Source organism: Phoenix dactylifera, chromosome 13 (genome assembly GCF_051530095.1).
Source record: "Phoenix dactylifera cultivar Ajwa chromosome 13, Ajwa_hap1_PhDact_Kaust_v1.1, whole genome shotgun sequence".
Lineage (NCBI taxonomy): Eukaryota > Viridiplantae > Streptophyta > Magnoliopsida > Arecales > Arecaceae > Phoenix > Phoenix dactylifera.
The window spans coordinates 27,606,153-27,628,124 of NC_143202.1; the positions used below are offsets into that span (position 1 = coordinate 27,606,153).

A 21,972-nucleotide genomic window follows, 5' to 3' on the forward strand; every position below is an offset into this window, starting at 1 on the left:
TTATTAGAAAAAGATCAAAATCGGCAGTAGTTCAAACTATTTTAAACCCCCGTGCGACATAACAACTTCAAATAGGTGATCAGTCCTTGTATAAAACCGAATCCTACGCCGTCCATTCCGAATCCCTCGTTTTACATTACCGGGGAGCAGCGCAAAGCCGCTCCGAAAACTAGAGATACCCTGGGGAACGGCGACTTCCCTGAACTCCGATCAACTTCTTGGTTCTTGGAAACCCTCGTTTTCTCTCGATCTCTCTCCGAAGCTCTCGTACGTACATCAATGGCGTGGAGGAGGAGAGGCCGAATTGGCGGCGGGGTGGAGGTGCTGGACTCGATCTACTCTGTGGTCGCCCTCGTTCTCGTCCTCGTCGCCTGCGTCGAGCTCGGCGACGCCGCCACGGCCGTCGATGTCTACCGCCTGATCCAGTACGATCTCGCCGGAGTGCCCTACGGATCTCGCCTCGCTGGCCTCAATCACCACGCCTGCGCTCCCCCCTTCGCTCCCGGCGCCGACCTCTCCCGCACCGTCGTCATGATGCCCGTCCGGGAGCTCAACCTCACCTTCCTCCGAGGTAAGTCGCCTCCCTCTTCCCCTCTCGTAGTTATACAGGGCAGAAACAGGACACTGGTGCTCTGTGCGGAGCTTGAAAATTTTTCTCGTTTTCTCGTTTTGTTGCGTTCCGTTCAAGTAATAACTCCTGGTTGAGTGTCGCTGTTAAATTAGATACCTCGGATAACATATCAAATTGGAATATTTCTTTTATTAGTTACTTTGCGTTTACTTAAAGATTGAAGTAATACTTGGTTGATGTGGCTATTAGGGAACAAAGAAAAGGTAAAAAAAAAAAAGAAAGAAAAGAGAATCTGATTAGTATCGTAGATAGCTTTCTGCATTTTTTTTGAATATTTTGAACTTTTTCTGTCTTCTTCTTCTTCTTCTTTATTCTCTCTTCTATATTCTCTGTTATTCCTAGAAAGTAATTTGCTTGGTTCCTCATAATTGTTGGTTCCTGGATGGTGTGGTAGGCTTTCAAGTTATGATTTTGATTGCTTCAAATTGGACTTAAACCCAAACTAATCATGACTGAGAAGCTCTCGATGAAGATGAGATTGGTTCTCTAAAATTTGTGAGGACTCGTGTGGTTGTGTGTTTAGTCCCACATCAACTATGCACTTGGAAGAGCTTGAAACCAATACGAAGAAATTCCATTAATACCTTCTAGCTAGTCTTTGTTAGTGAGGTCAAGGTTTTAAATCCTGTGGGACAAAGGTGTCTCCATTTATCATAGGATGCTCTGTTGTCCCATCCCGAGAGCAGTCTCAGTCATGCATTCTGGTAGATATACTATGTTTCTCTACCTTTCTTTTCTTTTCTTTTTCTTTTTTTTCTTTTCTTTCTTTTTTTCTACCTTACTTTCTTTCCTTTTTCTTTTTCTTTCTTTTCTTACCCCTTCATTTCTTTCTTTTTTCTCTTTCTTTTTCTTTCTCTTTCCTTTCTTTCTTCTTTCCTTCCCTCCTTTCTTTTTCTTCTCCCTTTCTTTCTTTCTTTCATTTTTCTTCTTCTTCTTTCCCTTCATTTTTTTCCTTTTCATCAGCTTTCCTTTCGTTCTTTTTTTCCCTCTTTCTTTCCCTCTAGGTTTTGGAGTCCCGACCCTATCCCAGTCTTATTTTTTCATAGAAATGGGATGAGATGACTGGGACACCCGCTGTCCCATTGGGATGTAAAATCTTGGGAGAGATCCTAGGTTGCTATAAATGTTATCAGAGTGAATCTGGTTCATGATTCAGATGGACTAGAAGATATTGCAGCACGGGCCTACTTAGTTGACCACAAGCTGATCTTAATGTTTGTGATTTGATTTGAATGGATTGGATCCTTAGCCTGATGAAGATACTAAGGCTTAACTAGGTGGAGTATGTAAGGACCCATGTAGGTATACGTTTAATCCCATATTGGCTATGCACCAGGTGGATTTTAGGTATCTATACAGAACCAAGAAACTCAAATAACATCTTTTGGTAAGTCCTTTTGGATGAAGTTCTGGGTTGTGACAAAATTCTTGCTATATTTTGTGAAGTACTCACTGATTCTTTCATTTAGTTAACTTTTTATATACTATGAATGTTGGCTAATTACTAACTAATGAAAAAGAAAATAAAACACAATTCAACAATTCAAATATTATTTATGAGAGTTGATTAATCTTCAAAATCAATTAGCCCTATAGATAAACACTTTTGAGTTCTCTTTCGGGGTTCACAAAAGTAGGCATTCAACTGACATTATTAGGATATCATTCTGATCGTATTATGCATATGCTAGTACAGAATTCTCAAAAAAAGTTGAAAGTGGTATTTTGCACATTATGTAGGCATCTCTAGGTTTTCCTCCCAATTGTACAAGAGTTACACCTGGAATTGTGTAAGTGATGCATTATCACCTTTTGTTATTTGTAGAAGAATATCAAGAAATCTAGGCATGCATGAACACGGTTTGGGCCTAACATCTATTTGACAGTAAAGTTTTCTTTGTTAGATGCTGCGAGTCTCTTTCTGAATAAATTTCTTCTGTGACAATCCAACCTGCTGATCTTAAAATACTGGCATGCCACTCATAAAGTCTTGTGAAGTCTCCAGAGGTTCACTGCTTTTTTTTTTTTACCTCCCATTTTTCAGTTAAGTTTCATAGTGAGCCATAACAAAATTTATCTTGTATCCATCCACGTATTTGTAGTGTTGGCCTTTGTTTTCAAGCAGTACTTAGCTGAAATTCCTGGGGCAGCTGTTGTTTTCATATTTTATTCCCTTTGTTTTTCATCTACTTATCCTGGCTGATTTGGTAGGTGTTTTCTCTTTAAGAGTTTAATTTTTGCGAGACTTCCTGCCCTGTTTCACCAAAAAAACGGCCTGCAACAAACTTTCATTGTGATGTCTTAATTTTGCTACTTATGTGTGGATGCTTTCTTTTCTTGTTTAATATACAAAAAGTTTAAGCATTTAGGAGGTTGTATTCACCATCCTCTGAATTTTACAAGTAATATATTCTTCCCCTATATCAGCAACAGTTTTTGTGGTGCTAATTTGTTTTCGACCAGAATAGGTGGGATAAGTTTTGCCTTCTATGTTGTTTTTGTGCATGTTTATATTGCTAAATTTTGCTACAATTATACATTTTCAGAGTACATCATTAATAACCAGCCATTGGGAGGCTTGTTACTTTTGCTTCCTCAAAAGGTTAGCAACAGGATTGTTGGGGAGATCAAGAGCAAAGATGATGGGCTTATGGGAAACATATTGGTTGAGTTAGAACAATTGCTCATACATGCCAACATACCTGTAAGTGACATAACACTTTATTCAAATCCAATCATGATCACATGGTCACCACTCAACTATTTCATTACTAGCTAGACTCGTACTATTTACATTTGGGATCCTTGGACTTGATGTTTCTCTGCAGATCTAAGTTTTTAGTTTATAATTGTTGCTTAATTCCTATCATTGTCTTCCTTTTGAATCTCTTATTGCAAATTTTCTAAAAAATGTTTCAATTGTGCTGAGTGCATACTGCTTTGATGTCAGTGTTTTGGCCACTTGCCTCTTTTGTATTTGCTAATTAGTTGTTGCGCTGTGATTATAGATATTTTATCATCTTCATCAAAATCACAATATTCTATGTTATTATCTGCTCCTTTGGAGGGAAGCGGAAACATTAAAATTTCAATTTTTTTAAGTGTGATGTCCCATTTTTTTTCAGATTAGAACTAAGTTTTCAGTGTCTAATAAGAGTTCAGTATGCCTTAATAAATAGATATTTGCATTGAGGACAACATAAGTATCAATTGCTAATCCGGGTTCCTGGACCTACTCTTCCAATCACATGTGTATTGTAGAAGTTTGAAGGCATGATGTATACTTCCTACTCGGTGCTCATTTAGATTTAAGATTTGATTGGAAAACCAGTAGTTTTCCGGTCACATTAACAAGTATTTGGTAGAGCTCTTGGGAGGGAGTAATGCAATTATTTATTTTATATTGATATTCATACCTTTGCAAGACTTTTTGAAGTATGAGGTAAACATAACAATTTGAAGTCATGCTCTTCAGTTAAATTTTCTGAATTATGGTATTGGATATCTTGGTCCATTCTGGAGACTTTTTGAGATTTTCCTGTGAGGAATATACTAGGTGTTGGGGATGAAAAGTTAGGGGTGAGATCTTTCTAAGACCCTTCATGGCATTCCTCTGTTTTATCTCAATTTGATCTCCAGAGGATTGTCTGGAAGACTGGAACTCTAAATTTCCTCAGACAGTTTCCTACATAGTTGCTTCCTTGGAATTCTAATTTTCCTACCTAGTTGCTCGGTGTAAATTGTAAATTATGCAGATGGTGTAATCTTTAAGAAATGGAAATAGAAGTTGATGGCACTTTAGAAAATTATTGGATATAAAATTCAACATATCACTTGTTGAGACCTTATTTTAGGATTTCAGTGGGTTGCCAATTGCCATGCATCTTACTACCCTTGGGCCAATTATGGCTGTATTTCGATTCTGCCTGGATTTTGGAATGATGTTCAGCTTAAATGTTAGTTCAAAGAAGTTGCTCCCTTGTCCTCTCTGTTCAATCAAATTTCTTTTTGGAGAAGTATGCTGCAGTTTTTTGTTTTTTTATTTTCTTAATTCTAGGGTTAAAGGATATAAAGTATCATGACCGAACTCAGTTGAACCTTTAATCTTGGATCTGAAGAAACTAACAGTTAATTTGAGAGTTGGATAGTTCCTTGAAGTGTTGAACTTTTTTTTTTTTTTTGGATACCTTCTTAGTCTTGGTGGCATACACTGTTTTATGACATGCTCTGCTCTCACTCTTTTACACACACACATACTTCCTGTAGATTGGGGAAACAAGTATTTTTTCCTATATATATATATATATTCTCACTAGAAGCAACAAAGTGGCCCTCTTGCGTGTCTTCCTTGCCACTTCTTGTTTATATCCCAGCATTTTGAATTGATTCATAGTCACGAAACTTGGTACTTGCACTTATTATTTTGCAACTACCGCTTAAGATTTTGCTCTGATGTTGACATGCTATGCAAGGTTCGTCGAACCAGTATCGAGACCGGCCAGAACCGTTTTCCATTAGAGAGCCGACTGCTCGATTTAGGCTGAACCGGCCGGTACGGCTCGGTTCAGCAGTCCTTGATGCTATGTTACCTATGTTCATGAATGTTTTCCTTTTAACTTAATTTTGTCAATGAAGGGATCCACAATTTAGTTGCAAATATTAAGGGTTCGTGAATTCCATAATTATTTATATTTACGAGCATTAGGGACTTCTGAAAGAGAAGAAACTAGAGTTTAAGTGCTAGTTCTCACCATGACCTAGGGTTTAAGGTCCTTTTTGTATGCTAGCTTAAGATTGCATTTTTGTTGTTCGAACTTTTAAATCTGTACAGTTCTTTACTTGTAAGAGTTCTTTAGATTTAAATTTGCTGAGGTCCTAATTGAGTTTCAGCTGTCCTAATTTATGGGTTCCACATGATCTGAAGGAGAATGGATCATCAGTTATCACTATTTATTTTAAGAACTCAGACAGCCAATACTCTCTATCCTCTGCTACTTATTTACATGTTCTTATGTGTTAGTGCTTTCTTAACTAATTATGTTTATTAATACTTGCAGTATCCAGTTTATTTTGCATTTGAGGATGATAAGATTAATGCTATATTTGCTGATGTCCGGAGAAGTGATGCTACTGGCCAACCTCCTATGGCACCCACTGGCGGGTTAGTTGATCTGCTAACAGTCATTTAAAATAATTAGAACATCTGTTCAACTATAGGAAATTGCCTGATACACCTCCACTTGATACTTTGGTTAGCCAAGACACACATGTTCTTCGATTCCAAAATTTAAACTGATTTAGAGTTTGTAATGGGAGGTTTTTAGTCAATCTGGTTGCTGATATTTAGCCTTTAAAATGATAACTGCTTCATAGAGGACATGACTTGTTGCCATGTATCCATCTGAACATGGAATCTGCCCTACATGATTTATAGAAAAAATGACTTCTAGCTCTTGTATTCTGCAATTATGTGTACTACTGCATGTTAAATGAAGCCTCTTAATTTGCAACCATTTCATTTAGCTAAGACCTTTACCTAAGTGTGATGAACTGATGCTTGCTTTAAAATCTAATTATGGTGCTATCCTCAACAAAATTTTGATGTAAAAGCTGTATTCATAAGCACATAGTCATCTTGCTTGCCAGGCAAAACATCACGTTTTGGTGATATTTCTTTTCAAGCTCTCTATCCCACAATCTCTTCACTGCCAGACAGAAAAAGTCCTATTGTAACCTAAATTATTTCTATTTACTATTCAATATGAATACCTCTAGCTCCTTCTTAGTTGCCTTCAAAAGATACAACTCAGCAAATAGTTTACTGCATAATAATTGCCACATTTGGAAAAAAAATTGTGCCTAGTAATCAGAATATCCTACATGGATTGTTTAACTTCCATTTTGTTTAGGATCTCTATTCGTTACTGACTTTGCAAAGTCATATGAAATTTGACAATGATGGAATCGTTACTTGTCTATTAATTAAAGTTTAGTAGTTTAATGATACTCTTAACTTCATGCATCTCTAAGTCTGTAAAATTTTAGTTATCAATATTCTTCTCTATTATGCTCATTATAAGAGAGAAACTACTAGGAAGAAGGAGAAGAAGAAGAAGACAGAGAAGCACTTGATATTGTGCTTTCTCTTATATGCAAGAAGAAACACCAAAATTAACTTCATTTTTCTCCTCGTCTTCCTCGATCCTTTCTAAAGAATATTCTCTTTTCTTTCCATCTTCCTCACTCCCCTTTTTTTTATTGTGTACATTTTGAGTGGTTTGAATCATCATCTGCGTGAAGTGTCAAATAATATTTGATCTTTTTTTCTTTTGAGCTTCCCTCCCCCTCTCTATCGTACATCTCCTTCATTGTTCTTGAACCACTCACTTTCAAAGTTTTTGAATGCAAGTTTTTTTTTTTTTCTTTTTTGCCCCCCTCATTTCCATTTCTTCTTGCTCTGAAATCTTTGTTTTTGATGATTCTTTTGAATTGCCTAAATATAAGCTGGAGTGATTGATGGATTCTTCTCTATCATCATCTTCTTTTCAGTATTTTATGGAGCGAGGGATTGTTCATTTTCTTTCAATTTTTCTCATGATGGTTCCCATTTTATTTGATTTCGAAACATCAGTTGCAAACCCCAAAATATACATATCTATTAAATCACGGGTCAGTATTCTTGATGTCTCAAAAGGTTTACTGGTCAAGGCCACCTAGGAACCTTCAAACACTTAGTAAAACTAGGATTATAAATTCTGATTGAAATTATTCCGTAACCATAGCCATCTAGCCTCTTCCAACTATTCCGAACTATTCAGAGTTGGCTCAGCATTAATGACAACCAGGTCACATTTTAGTGGGTTGCTTATGGCCAACGACCTAAAGAACCCCTTGCCTACTACTCACCACGATCAAGTCAGGTTGTGGTGTGTCAAATAGAACAGAGAATGTCCTAATATTCATGCATATGAAATTAGGATAACATTTTCATGACTGACTGTTAACCTGACATCAACCCTTCTCCTTTCTCATCTGGGCTTGGGACTGGTCATGATAGTGCCTGCAATTGGAATTATTATTCAAATAGGAATTTAAGGTTTACATTTATAGATGACTAAGTGATGATGTGTATTATAGATCGCAGGGACAAATGGAAAAGCCTTTGCTTTGTGATGAAGCATTAGAAACCATTAGATATCTATCTTTTATAAATTGTGATGGAAGTTGTAAAAAGTTGATAGAGGTTTTCTGTACAAATGTTTCTGATCTTGCCAAGAAACAATAGTGCAGAAAATTTCATATGATTGCCACTAGATTATCTTATGCAATCGGTTTGAAAATTTGATTTGGTACCTTTTGGTATCAAAAGGGTAACAGCTCTTGCACAGTTGCTCTTACCATTTGTGTCTGACTAGCAAAAATTAGAGGAACAAAGAATGAGGTCTCAAATATGAATGGAAGCTTTGGTTTAGTTCTTGCAGGAATGTATTGCAAAGAAGTGTTTCAAAAGCATCCATGACTAGAGAAAAGTATGACTTTTGTAAGGAGAAATACAACACAGGAACTGGATTCATCTTAAATTGACTGAATTGATCTTATGCTGTAATGTTAATTTCCCTTGTCCTAAGATTAGTTTGAATACGGTTAACACTTTCCAGGACTCTAATTCTTATGGAATGCAGATTCATCATTTTTCTTTTATAAGATATATTAGTCTTATGTTGTCCTAATGTACTACTGATGAAAAAAGATAAATAAGTTATTCCATGCTTGCAATGAAATATATTAGCCCCCACTAATTCCTTCTTATATTATGTGATTTTGCAGCTACAAGTTGGTTGTCTCATCACCAGAGCCTAAAAGAGTATCATCTCCAACAATAACGAACATTCAGGTCTAGTCTCTTCTCTGTTCTTAAAATATGAAGCAGTACACAGAAAATTGAGTGCAAGCTTATTCACTGGACATAACTTATTACATTTCTGAAAGTATTGCACTTCCTTTTCAGCATAATCAAATAGGACAAGCATGTTAGCTACACTGTATATACAAATGTGTTAACTAAGCTAGAGGGATCACACTCCCTTGTCAGCACAATCCAATAGGATGTGTTAGCTACACTATACAGACAAATGTGTTAACTACACTAGAGGGATCATGCTCGTCAGCACAATCCAGTAGGACAAGTGTGTTAGCTACAAGTTGATTGTGTCATCATCGAACCCTGAAAACTTCATCTCTATCAATAACAGACATTCAGGTCCAATCTCTTACAGACTAAACTAGATGCAAGCTTGTTACTTCTGCAAAACTTATTATATTTCTAGACGGATCCCACTCCCTTGTCAGCACAATCCAATAGGACAAGTGTGTTAGGTGTACCATGTCATGAATCTCCTCATGGTTTAGCTTTATAGGAATGCCATCAATTGCATATCCTTAGGAGGCAGCTTTTATTCCAAATCTGGCAAATCATACACAAATATTATTTTTTTGGAGAAAAATTGAGAAAACTAGGTGCCGGACCATTTCTTGGTTCCAAGTGCTGGACCATCACTTTTTGCTGTCACTATGCCTGCAATTTGTTTGGTGGACCTCCACTTCGTAATATTTCCTTCCATAGAATGTCAAGGTTTAGTGCTAGTTTGTAAGAATTTTCATTTTCCTCGTTTTGGTCTTTATGTGTCACATTCTTAGTGGATGATAAGGGAACAGATTTAAAAAGCCACGTGTTTGTAACCGTGGACACTGTAGGCCAAAATTTCTTGCTTCATGAGGATGTCTATGTATTTGCTGCATTATATTATTTAATGTTTCTTGACATTGCTATCATGAATTGAAAATTTTGGGTTTTCGGTGTGATGGAGGTGTTCTTTTGTCTCTATTTTCCCCCTTCCATTCAGTCTTCTCCCAGACCAGTGCTTTGAGTGTTTTCTTTATGTCAACTTTGAGGGAGTCCATTCATGACATTCAGACATCATTTCCTACCTACTGTATAATTAACTTGGTTTACGTGACAGGGATGGTTGCCAGGACTGAAAGGAGATGGAGATACCAATCAACTGCCAACAATTGCTGTAGTTGCATCATATGATACTTTTGGTGCTGCTCCAGTATGGGTTATAAATTATTCAATCAGTAATTCTTACATTTTTTACTATAATATTTTAGGTTTTAAATTCTATTTATTATTTCAAGGCACTTTCTGTGGGAAGCGATAGTAATGGGAGTGGAGTTGTGGCTCTTCTGGAGATAGCAAGACTGTTCTCACTTCTTTATTCGAATCCAAGGACCCGCGGGAGATATAACCTTCTTTTTGGGTTAACGTCTGGTGGACCTTATAACTATAATGGAACTCTTAAGGTAGCTTTTGCCTGCCCTTTCATCAGCAACCTTAAAAGTTACTATATTTATTTGTTTCATCTAATTTGTTGACCCTTGCTAGCGCTTATTCATGGTCACATATTATGATTGTATTTATATCAGTGGCTAAGGAGTTTTGATCAACGTTTACGGGAGAGCATTGACTATGCCATATGCTTAAATAGTATTGGTTCCTGGAAAAATGAGTTGTGGATTCATGTGTCCAAGCCTCCAGAAAATGCCTACATAAAACAGGTTCATGAAGTAAGTCAAGTGCCAGAATGATAAAAGTAATTTGATATGTGCTTTAGTGAAAATTATAGAAGCAACACCTCTTTCACATTTAAGAACGGACACTTCTTTCTTTTAACTATGAATTGTTTTGATGGCAGAGTTTGTCAGATGTTGCAAACGAGCTGGGAGTTACAATTGGAATAAAGCACAAGAAGATAAATATCTCAAACCCACGAGTGAGTGAATTTTACTCCTATGCACTCTAAATCACTTCAACTGTCTATGTATATTCATCTAAAGAGATTGTCCAAGATATCATTTCTGTATTAACACTGCATGGAGTATTATACATAAGTTGATGTATTCTTGTAGCATTGTCAAAAACCATAAGCTTTTTGTCTTCAATTGGTTTTGTATATGTGGTGTGGTTGTATTATTGGGAGGATGAAACTTATAGCAGTGTATCCTAGTAGGACAACTTTCCTTTAGCCGTCCTTTGTCATCTTTTGTGTAATATCTTCTCTTGTTGGGGAAATGAATTAACTGCCTAAGCAAATTGTTCTTATTGCTTAAAAATCATAAAATTGGAAAAAAATTGTTCTTATTGCTCAAAATTACGGATTAGTAGCTTATCAAGAGAGCACTTAAGCTTAGAAAGAAAAAGATGCAATCATTTGTGTCACAGCAACACACCCTCCACCTGCGCTGATAAAAGCAAGTTAACTGGTCTACCTGATTTGGTGGTCAAAACCGTTGCTTTTTAGCTGCCTAGCTACAATCACCACTTTCTGACATTCATATACCATATTTGCATCTGCTGTTAGAATAATCTTTTTAGAGTGAATCAATGTGTTAATCTTGTGTACTCTTTTAGGGACCCAAAACTGCACATTTTAAAATTGATTTGTTAAAACATTTCAGCTAAACACCTTGGTCTATGAGTGTGTTACTCACTATGTCCTGCTAAATTCTCCTCTTGTCAGAGTTCTTCTGAAAATATCTGGTGTTTATTGCTTGTTGCAGCCCTTATATGCATATTACATGTTAAAATTGCTGAACATTTGTTCTATATGAACTTTTTTTTTCTCTACAAAGAAACTTACTTGATTTTGCTGTAATTGCAACACTTGCACGATAGAAGCAAGCCTTGTTTAAATCTTTAATGGATAAATGTATGGCCTACTTTAGGTTGCCTGGGAGCATGAGCAATTTTCAAGGTTAAGAATAACTGCTGTTACTCTTTCTGAGCTTTCTGCTGCGCCTGAATTACTTGAAAGTACAGGAGGACTTAATGACACAAGGTAAGACTACAAAACATTTTCCTTTATTTCATCTACAGTCTCTCTTAAATGATTCCCTGTTAAGCTTTTGAGTTTTGCCTTAGAGATTCATTGGATGAAGCTGCAGTCTACAGAACCATCAGATTAGTTTCAGAAAGTCTTGCGGTATGATCAGTTACTTTTTCTTAGTCATAGCACGAGCTTTTGAGTTGGTAATGTTGCTCGAGTGATCTCTTTTTTTTCCATGTCCCACTATTATAACCTGGAGAAGTCACATTTACACACTAATGTTCATTGATCAGATAAGCATAATTGACAAGAACTTCATTATACAATTTTGCGACATTGAATTGATCATGGCAGGAGCAGTGGAAGTTAAGCTTTTAGTTCAATGGCATATCCATGTCTGTTTGGTGTGTTTAGTAATTCAGATTATTGAAGTAGTTAAATGAAAGTGATGGATTATCTGTTCCTGTTGGCTATCATCTGCATTAGCTTCTCAGTATAGTTGATATATGAGGGTATCTTTTTGAATTTATTATTATTGAACAAGGTGCAGAGTACTAAGCAATACGATACAACTAGATAGAAGGATGCAGTTTTTGCCCCAAGGGGCTGAAAGGCTAAAAATTTGAATAGAAACAACGTGTGATTTCCATTTCTACAATTCTTATCTCAAGACTGAACTGACCAAATCGCTCTTCCACTTTGTTATATAGCTCTATATAGCACAACTATATGCTAGATCATAAAGCAACATCTGTAATTTAATTAATCACAAAAAGATTTCCAATGTGCATGATAACTCATTGTGCTAATAATGATATTTTTACAACCTTTTCCAATGGAAAATGTGGCTAACATGGTTAGTCTTGAATGTAAGACCATTTCTCGGTGTAGATATGCTATTTTCCTTTTAGTCGATAAAAAGCATGGCAGATCGTGACACTAACATCAGTACCACTCAATGAATGCCTGAGGATTTTACATTTAGTGAAAACTTGAATTTAACTTGATACAGTCCGGAGTTAGTTGCAAAACATGCTTGAAGTTGGTTTTATAATAAGAAGACATGATAAACATTTTTCCAATCATTGTTTGTATTATCACCGAAGTACTAAGCTTTCTTAGAGGAGAGAGGATAAGTGAAAGAGAGCTATCTCTTGACTTCTCAGTGATTCTCTCAAATTGATAAGCACTTGTCTTGAGAAAGATGCTGATTTCTTTGTTTCCAAATCTCTGAACATATAACTCAAGAATGTGACTTCAGAACTCCTTTCCGCTGTCAGATATTGGGGTAGTTGTAATGCAATACTTTTTGGGAAGTAATATGCTCCTGTCATGGAAGGCTTACAGTTTGATATTATATCGTCAGTTTCTAGGATTACTAGGGTGGAATCATATGAGTGAAGCTCAAACTAGAGCTTGAAAACATAATTAAAGTTATATCATAAATTTTTCTCCCGAACACCAAACAACGGTGTTATTAGGAATTTGTGAACCTACTACAAAAGTCTAGATCTACAAGGATGCATGAAACAGCTTCCAAGACAATGACAATAATTTTAGTGTACAAATAGCAAAAACTTGAATTAAAGGTTTCTTGATTGCAGATTCATAAATTTGCATATTAGTAAATATTGCAAATAAATCTAGTTTGTTATGAACTTTGAAGTTTTAGTTAATGATGCTTGAATTCAGAAGGCATTTAGTTAGTAAGGTGCTGCTAACAATTGAACTTTTGTCCACTTGCATAATCATTGCCCCTTGTGGACCTTTCTACATATATTCTACTCTTTGTAGGTCAATATTCTCTTTCAGGTGTTCCCTTGATAGAGTTTTGGTTTTGCTAAGTGCCCTAGAAGCCATAAACATTTTTTGTTCTCATTTTGTTTGTCATATATAAATCATTCAAGAATATTCCTCCTGTTATGTTACTTCTAAATTATTTCTGATGTGTGCAAAGAAGCATAAATGACAGGTTTCAAGCTGCTGCTCATATCAATGAATTATTTCTGGAAACATGTTCTGCCCTTTACTTTTCTAAACCAGTAATCTGCTACTTTATATCATCTCTTTAATTATATGGAATATGCAATTTAGGTTTATGCTATACAACTTTATCTAAAAAATAATAATGCTGACCAGAATAGTGGCCGAAGTTCCATAGGGTGAGAACTCTTTAATCAGTGAATTATGCTGATCAAACCGACCACAGGCTATCAGCAGATATGACACAAAATATTATCTAATTGCATTATGAGGGTGATGGAGAACAATATTGATTTTATTCTTGTCCTGTCAGTGCATTTACTAGGTTAAGAAAAGGTAAGAGCACCATATGTATTTACATATGTGTGTCTATGTTTGTATCAACCTATGTGCTAGTGATGTTTATTTAGGTTTTAAATGCAAGATGATGAGTGCACTTCACACGTTAAGGTTGACTTTTCTTTGCATCCACAAGGATGCGCCAACTCAAAATGCTTAAAATGGATATAAGTACATGGAAATAGGTTGTCTGCAGTTCTGAAAGCTAACTTCTATTATGGTTTTTAGTTTTTAACTTTTAACTCCTTCATGCAGAGGCATATTTATGGACACCAAGGCAAGAACATTCAGATTTTCGCGGATAATAGTAGTTTGGCTTTAAACCCTTCTTATATAAGCGCATGGTTGGATCTTTTGTCACGGACACCTCGAGTGGCACCCTTTCTCTCCAAGACTGACCCAATTATCTCTGCATTGAAAAAGGTTTCACAGATGATATAATTTTTAATTTCCATCTTATTGTCATTTAATATTTATTATTAATCCATGCAGCTTGAATTAGCACATCTGTTGAAGATCTTGCTCTACTTATTTTATCTATTACTTTATTATTATCTATGCTTAGTAGGAAAAGTGAATGTCAAACTTATTATTCCTAAAGTTCTGTGGAGCTTGTAAAATAACCCTGTAGGTGCAACTTTACATGCTTATTCCTGTCAATGCCTCTAATTGGCATTAATTCACAGTCTGTACACCTTTTTTTCCTTTTTCTGAGAGCATTTCATGGTAATGGCTTGCAGACAATCAGATTAACACTCTGGAAAGTTTGTACATTTCCACATCTCCAGATGACAGAAATATTCTTTGTTTTGTGGAACTATGTACATCTCATAACTTCACTTAGAATAAATGGCCGAATTGGTTGAAGTTTGTTTATTGCAACTTAATTTCCTCCAAATATTATGATCAGATAGGAACATTCTTGCTTATGAAAGCTAAAAACAACTTCCTGTACCAGCAGTTGATGCTTATAAACATCAATCCTGACACTCATCCTTCTTTGCACATCATGATTTTACTTAATTACCTTAATCACATAAGTGTTGCAATATGGATCTCTCTCTCTGTGCGTGCGCGCGCGCGTGTGAGAGAGAGAGCATGTATGCATGTTAAGTATATGATACAAGAACCAGGTAAAATATTAATTGTAACCACATTTTTCATACATTCAAAATGCTTATATGTTATTCTTTTGTCATGAAAAATTATCATTTCTTTTCATCTTTATTTTCAAAATGTTCCACTCTTCTGTCACGTAATCTGAAAGGTGACTTTATTGTGTGGCAGGAATTATCTGATCACACAGTTGAGGTGCATGTACAGCACGAGACCATCGATGGGATGTTCAGTTTTTATGATTCTACAAGGGCAACGCTTAACATATATCAGGTGCTTCTAGTATATCTATGCTGTACTCTGTTTTCCTGTCCATGTGGACGGGAGGCATGCTCTATAACACATGTATCACTGTTAACTGCACCTTGAACCAAGTCTCTGCTTTTTGGAATGTGGCTTCACCAATTGCGGGTGGGCCTCATACCAAGCAGGAAATGTTGCCTCGTTCACAGTGTGTGATTTTTGCCCACATCCAGGTCTACGTTTATCACAGCTCATGTGGGCAATCTCACGAAAAAAAGAAAGTTAGAATCTTGCATGTTGTTCAACACTCGATGACTCAAAAAGTTAAGACAAAGCAACACTCATACCATTTCAGTTCACACTTCATCTAATTATACAAAGCAGAACAGCCTCTTAGTTTCGAAGAGAAATAAACAGTGCTTATGTGAGAAATATACCAAGGAGTCCTCTCTATAACACACTGGTCATTAATGAGCAATTATAAGTTGTTTGCTTTGTAGCTTCGTTATCTATAGCTCACATTCAGCTTATAATTTTGTTAGAACAAACTTAGAGAACTAATGGCTGGGACAAAGAACCATCCAGCAAAAGTGTTTCTATCATCCATTAATTTATTTTTACTCATTGGAGAACCTCATCATTAAAATTTGAATTATAAAATTGCAGGTTGCAAGTGTTGCTTTTGATCTACTTTTACTGCTTGTGGTGGGAGCATATCTAATTCTTCTCTTCGGTTTCCTTGTTGTCACCACACGGGTATGTATGCTTGCTTGTCTAACAATGCACGGACACCGTGATGCCTCGTTTTGAGAAAATCCTTTGCAAGTGATTGATGGTTTTTTTGCAGGGCCTTGATGATCTGATCAATCTGTTCCGGAGGCCTCCATCTAGGAAGGTCAAGGCAGCATGAGCTTTTTAGTCTTCCTATTTTTTTCCACAAGGACAGCAGCCAACATTAAGTGGATTGTAAATTATCCTCAATTGAGGCAAATTAGTTAATTTATTTATTCCGGAATCTTTTAAATCTAATGAAAAGAAATTTTGGTTGCAAATATCATTGAGAACTCTTGACTCAGTCTTCAGCAGACAAGATCTTTCAGTTTTACAGTGAGCAAGTAGCAGGAATGAATAATATCATTTATTTCCAGATGGTTCAGGTGGTCCTCTTGCAACAGGAAGAGGGTCATTGAAACGTAGCTTGGCTTTTGCATTGTCAACAAAGATAACCCGCCCGTTTAAAACCTGTTCAAATTATTTACAAATCAATCCATGTTCGCAACCATCATAAATAAAATGTTTGTTAAGCCCTATAATTCAAGTGATGACATGTTAATGTGTGCACACCTTGCCATTCATTTCTGTGCGGGCCGTTTTAGCTTCATCTTCTGAGGCAAATGTTACAAATCCAAATCCTTTTGATCTCTCAGAGGCTCTGTCCATGATTATTTTGGCTGCACAGAGTCATGTCAGTAATGAGCCATGGCATGTTTGCCCATGAAGAAAGAACCAATGCAGAATCAGATTCCGGAAGAAACAAGAGCACCTTCAATCACTTGGCCATATTGTGAAAATGCTTCGGATAAGGCTTCCTCTGTTGTGTAGAATGAAATACCTGTAAATTACGAAATGCAAGCGGTGCAACATAAGATGCGATGCTTTTTATGCCTCAAACAGCAATTACTGCTAATTCAACATCCAGGGCAGTATACATTAGTACCTTTTGACAAGAATCAGCAATGATCTGAATTCTACATAGCACAAATAAATAAATCAAATACAGGTTGCTTGATATGCTCACACATGTATTTGTTATGCATAACATAGCAGCAATATCATCAATAGCAAGGTTTTAAGATGTCCCACAATTCATCATTCCTTGAGATATGGGCTTTGTCCTAGCTAAAAATCTCCAGGAAACAAGAACATCCAGAATTGAAATATTTCTGCCACTCTATTGTAGCAGAGAGCAGAAGTCAAAATTGGCTAAAGAGTCTTCAACTTTGCAGTAGAACTAGCAAAGACAGCCTTGTTTAGGAAGATGAAGTAGGAAATTATGATGAAAATAAATTTTCTAATAGCTTTGCTAGACATTATTCAGGGAACTTTGTTTCTTGTAACAAAGCAGAATGCCGTGAATAATCTATCCTTGCTAAGTGACTAGTGCCCTTAGACATTCTGGTTCACATAACAGAACGATTTACTTTCAAGCCCTATTCATTATCCAATCCACACATTAAACTTCCTCCCTATAAATAATGCGAGATTCTCGTGCAGATTACCTTTTGCAGCATAGCTTGAATATCTTCCACTATATGTCATCTGATTCTGATTTCCACTGGTCCAGTTTTGCTATCTAATCCATTATATCTTATAATCCCTTCCAACCTGTAAACTTTGATGGTGCACTTCCACCACATGCCATCTGAATTTATGCTCATCAAGGCAGATACTTGCCCAAAATCCTGTTGATTCATCCGAGGGCCCAAAAAAATGAAGACGGTAAGAGTACAGGCATCAAGTACCACTGCTCCTGCCTGGTTGTTCTTTACCTTATGTAAGTGCACCATCAAATTTTGATGAAAGGAGGGCAGCAGATGAAGCAGGACACCCAGGCTACCAGTCATAGAATAACACAAAAGGAGAGCTATTCTAATGACCTGATCATATAGCCACCAATTTCACCCAGCTAAAATGCTCCTTCACATTATATAGCCTCTACATCTTCATCCAAGAAGATACATTCTTCTTAACACCTTGCTGTTTCTCGCCCCAATAATGCATTTCAAGCTCCACAACAAATCGACCCTCCGAACATAAAGCAGCCAGAAGTGCAAATGAAAACCCTCACCATCAAGTACCTCAATAACTTCTAGTCCATCCTTATATCTCTACCAGCTTCATCCGCACTTCTAAGAGCATCTGCAGCCTCAAAAGAATGAAACTTCCTCTGCCTCACCACATTTATGTGATTTATTCCCCGGCTATTGAACCAAACTCCACATGGCAATCTGCCCTCAGAGGTCTTCAGAGTAAAAGACTTCCCTCTTGAACTAGACAAGAACCAACTCATCCACCTATAATTCTTCAAAATGCTTGCCACCAAACTTAAAAAATGTTACATAAGCATCTCTCTCCTGATTAGCTTTTCCATTTTCCAACTTAAAGAATGCCTGAGGATCTCCTAGATGCCAACGAGAACAGACAACATCAGCAGGTCTATTCCACGACTTCTCATAAACAATTAGCTCCAAGGTACTAGCATCACGTAGACCATCACAGAGAAAGAATTAATGAGGGGCCATAGTTCAACAGAAAGTTTCCACCACATAGAAATTCCTCTTGTTGGATACTAAGAAAATGTCTTGCAGAGAATCAATCAATACTACATGGCAGTATACTAGTTGGTATTTTACAATGTGCATGAATAAGACAAAATCGAAAACAAAAACTATAGTTGGACTACTTATATGGAAGGGAGCTGTGAAGCTGACTAATTTATCAGCGATTTTTTTAAAAAGCAAAGATTCATGGTTTTGAACTGACCTTCATTTTCTTAACCAAAAGACTAAGATCTCAACTAAAGTTGGGGGGGGGGGGGGGGGGGTGTTGATGGGGAGGAGGGAAGGAATACAAATAATGGAACAAAGTTGCAAGGAACAATCTGAAAAAACAAAATCATGCATGACAGAGCAACCTTGATAGAAGGAGCACTAAAAATGAAAGGAAGAGCTCCAAAGCAAACCTGAAACAGATGAAATGACACTTGTTGATTACAGTGCTTCATGCAATAGTAAAATTGATTTAGGCTCTTTTGAACTAGAACAATTAGGAGCAGGATGAAATCCATTTAGAAGGCATGCATCAACTTTAGATGAAAATACATGGATCACAAATTACAATTTACATACTTCCTCAAGGAGGAGAATGCAATCGAAATGTGACCAATTCTCTAAGATTTTACGTGGTTCCCAAGGAAAAGGACCCAGTAAACTTGTTATTTCCTAGAAAATCCTGTTTCCATCTTTGTGGGAAAAACTTAGAACATGGAAAAAAACACACTATGCTTGTTAGATAACTTGACTTTTCATTTGCAAGAACTAGTTTTAATGAAACAAAATGTTCAACTTTGCCAGCACGTCGAAGGTCCTTTTTGATCCTTGTATCACAAAACTTTGGGCACACCAAACGTATGGAAAAATAAATTACCAAAAGGCTTTTTTTTCCTTTTCATTTTCACATATTTCCTTGCAATTAAATGGACCATATATATATCATGCTAGGTGGATCTGATGATTATTTAAATCTACAAGAAATCATAGCTTCTGTCGGTTTCATGTTTGTTAGTTGGCAAGTTCCTGATAGGATTAAAAATGTTAATAACATATATCAACATTCTAAAATTCAGAGCAGGGATAACTAAAGTCAGTGGCAAACCCATTCCAAAACTATGTTTCTTTCCCTACCCTTGCAATAGTTCATTGTGTCAATTTAAATAATAAGCAACATAAAACTCTTCATCGCTTCCACAAAATCACATTCCAACTCCAACTTCCATGGACCCAAATATGGGCATCGTAAGAGACACTATCCACCATCACTGCATACAAAAGGTTCCTCTACATTCCTTAAGTCTCAAAACATGCATTAACAATTGCTTTTTCAGGATATCTTCACACAATACCTGAAAACATCAATATAATTAGGCCAGCATCTTTTCCTTCAACCATGTCCCTACTCTGCTTATATTTGGAGCATCATAGTCATAATTTCCAATAAAACCATATCTGAGCTTAATAGTCCTCTTTGGATGCTCAATCACCCTATCCATGAAATATCTGTTTGTGCGGGTGAGAGTTGCTAAGTAGAGAAGTAGAAAATTCCCCAGCTTTCCTGGAATTCATCTAAAAATAATTGATCTATCCCTCCAAATTCTTCATCCTTATGCCTGATCTCTTCACACAATCCTACTTGCGTAGGAGATATTACGCAAAACTACTGAAAAAACCCAAGTAATAACTTTTATAAAATTACAATATTGCCCTTTTTTGGTCCCTTTAATCGGAAAACCAACCTCAAGAAACCACTAATGATATCTCAAAAATCAAAATAACTCAAAATTAGTTCAAAACTTTTTGAATGATATTATATGCATAAAACCATATGTTCTCATCTAATTTAGAAAAATGAAACCATAAAGAACCCAATCAATCGATTAAAAAAAAATACAAGCTTTTCTAATTTGTCTTTAATTCGTAGATAGCTTACCTCCGACGAAGAGCTTGGAGGCAATTCCTCTGAAGGAGACGAGCTGGGAAGGAAGAAGTAGAAGAGCTCTACCGTTACTGTTAGGCTTCCCGAAAAGAACGCGTCCATTGCTCAAGGGACGCCATGCGCCTCTCAAAGCCGCCATGGCCAAGCTCGCTCCGGCTCGCCCTCCTCTGCTGTTCCCTTGCTCCAAGCCTTCCAAGGACATCTACGAATTTGAACCGCCCATCTGTTCCACGATCGGACGGTCGATATTCTTATGGTACTTGTTCTCCAAATGGGCCGGACCGGACCGGACCGGACAGAAGCATCGAGATCGGACCGGTTCCGTCTATAATAATGGCAGTTATAACGGATTTAGAGAAGATCACACATTAATATAAATGATAATAGTTTATTTTATATATATATATATATATATATTGATTTGGTTTAGGGGTATAGTTATGCGTGGAAGTGGATTAGATAATATCCGTCTAAATCAATTTTTTTATTCAAATTGACTAATATTTGTATCAGTATTCATATTCCTAAAAAAAAAGAATACAAACATAAATAGAAAACTATCAAATCTAAATATTTAATTTTATTTGTAATTCTATTTATTTTTATATAAAATTTATAAATTTTTTTAAAAAATAAATAATTATATCAAATTGATATGTTATTAATTTGATTTATTATTTACTTAGTAATATATTTGATTATATAGTCATAAGTTTAATTATTCAATTTATACTCATATTTTTGATATCTGTATCCATTTAAAATAAATATAGATATAAATTTTTACATTTGGATGGTATCCACGTTCATATTTATATTCGTTAAATAAAATAAATATTGATATCAGTAGGTTAGTACCCTATACGGTTTGAGCCTTAGATATAGTAAGAGGGGCTTGTGTTCCATTAGCCATTAAAAAATAAAAAATTTATACTGAATAATTTAAAATCATCCAAAATAGGACAAATGACAAGTATTGTATTGGTTGTAACGGATAATACCATTTTAATAGGGTCCATTTAAAGAATTCTCGGTCGTCTTATCTCCGTCCCGAACGTATGGGACGGCCTTAGATCGACCGGGTGCCGTATCGAACCGGGATTTGTTCTGCTCTTCTTGCCTCAGTCTTCCGTCTCCTTCGCTCTCTCCGGGATCTTTCGCTTCCTTCGACTATACTCCACGTTTTTTAATTAGGAGCTTTTTTTTGGATCCTTTTCTTTAGGGTTTTGGATCGAGAGTCGGGGTAAAGATGGGAGAATTGGAAGTGGATGAGCCTGGGAAATATATACCGTCGGTGGAAGAGGTTTGCCGCCTTCTCGCTGTTCTTCATTTTCGATTAAATTAGGAATCTTTATAGGAAACAATCGGGGAAAAAAGAAGCAAGAAAACTTTTTTTATGATCTTTGATTCAATAGAGGAAGGATTACTTCGAGTCTCTGGTGATGGAGCATCTGAGGATGAATGGCGGCGCCTCTTGGGGCCTGATCACTCTGGACCTCCTCC

General features: G+C 36.4%; 2 protein-coding genes across 2 annotated transcripts; one reads left to right on the forward strand and one right to left on the reverse strand.

The window, feature by feature from the left end:
- The first annotated feature begins 98 nt into the window (after positions 1-98).
- On the forward strand, positions 99-16,250 carry LOC103703114 (uncharacterized). Its single transcript, XM_008785832.6, has 14 exons — positions 99-571; positions 3,178-3,335; positions 5,689-5,792; positions 8,459-8,525; positions 9,652-9,744; positions 9,830-9,994; positions 10,118-10,258; positions 10,387-10,464; positions 11,417-11,529; positions 11,613-11,673; positions 14,095-14,262; positions 15,127-15,228; positions 15,865-15,954; positions 16,046-16,250. Exons 1-14 carry the CDS (start codon positions 280-282, stop codon positions 16,106-16,108), a joined length of 1,695 nt encoding a protein of 564 aa, XP_008784054.3. The 5' UTR covers positions 99-279; the 3' UTR covers positions 16,109-16,250.
- LOC103703115 (small RNA-binding protein 11, chloroplastic-like) lies at positions 16,225-20,794 on the reverse strand. Its single transcript, XM_008785833.5, has 4 exons — positions 20,464-20,794; positions 16,742-16,810; positions 16,543-16,649; positions 16,225-16,440 (listed from the first exon to the last, which is right to left on the reverse strand). The coding sequence occupies exons 1-4, from the start codon at positions 20,669-20,671 to the stop codon at positions 16,333-16,335; spliced, it is 492 nt and encodes a 163-aa protein (XP_008784055.3). The 5' UTR covers positions 20,672-20,794; the 3' UTR covers positions 16,225-16,332.
- Between the last annotated feature and the right edge of the window lie 1,178 nt (positions 20,795-21,972).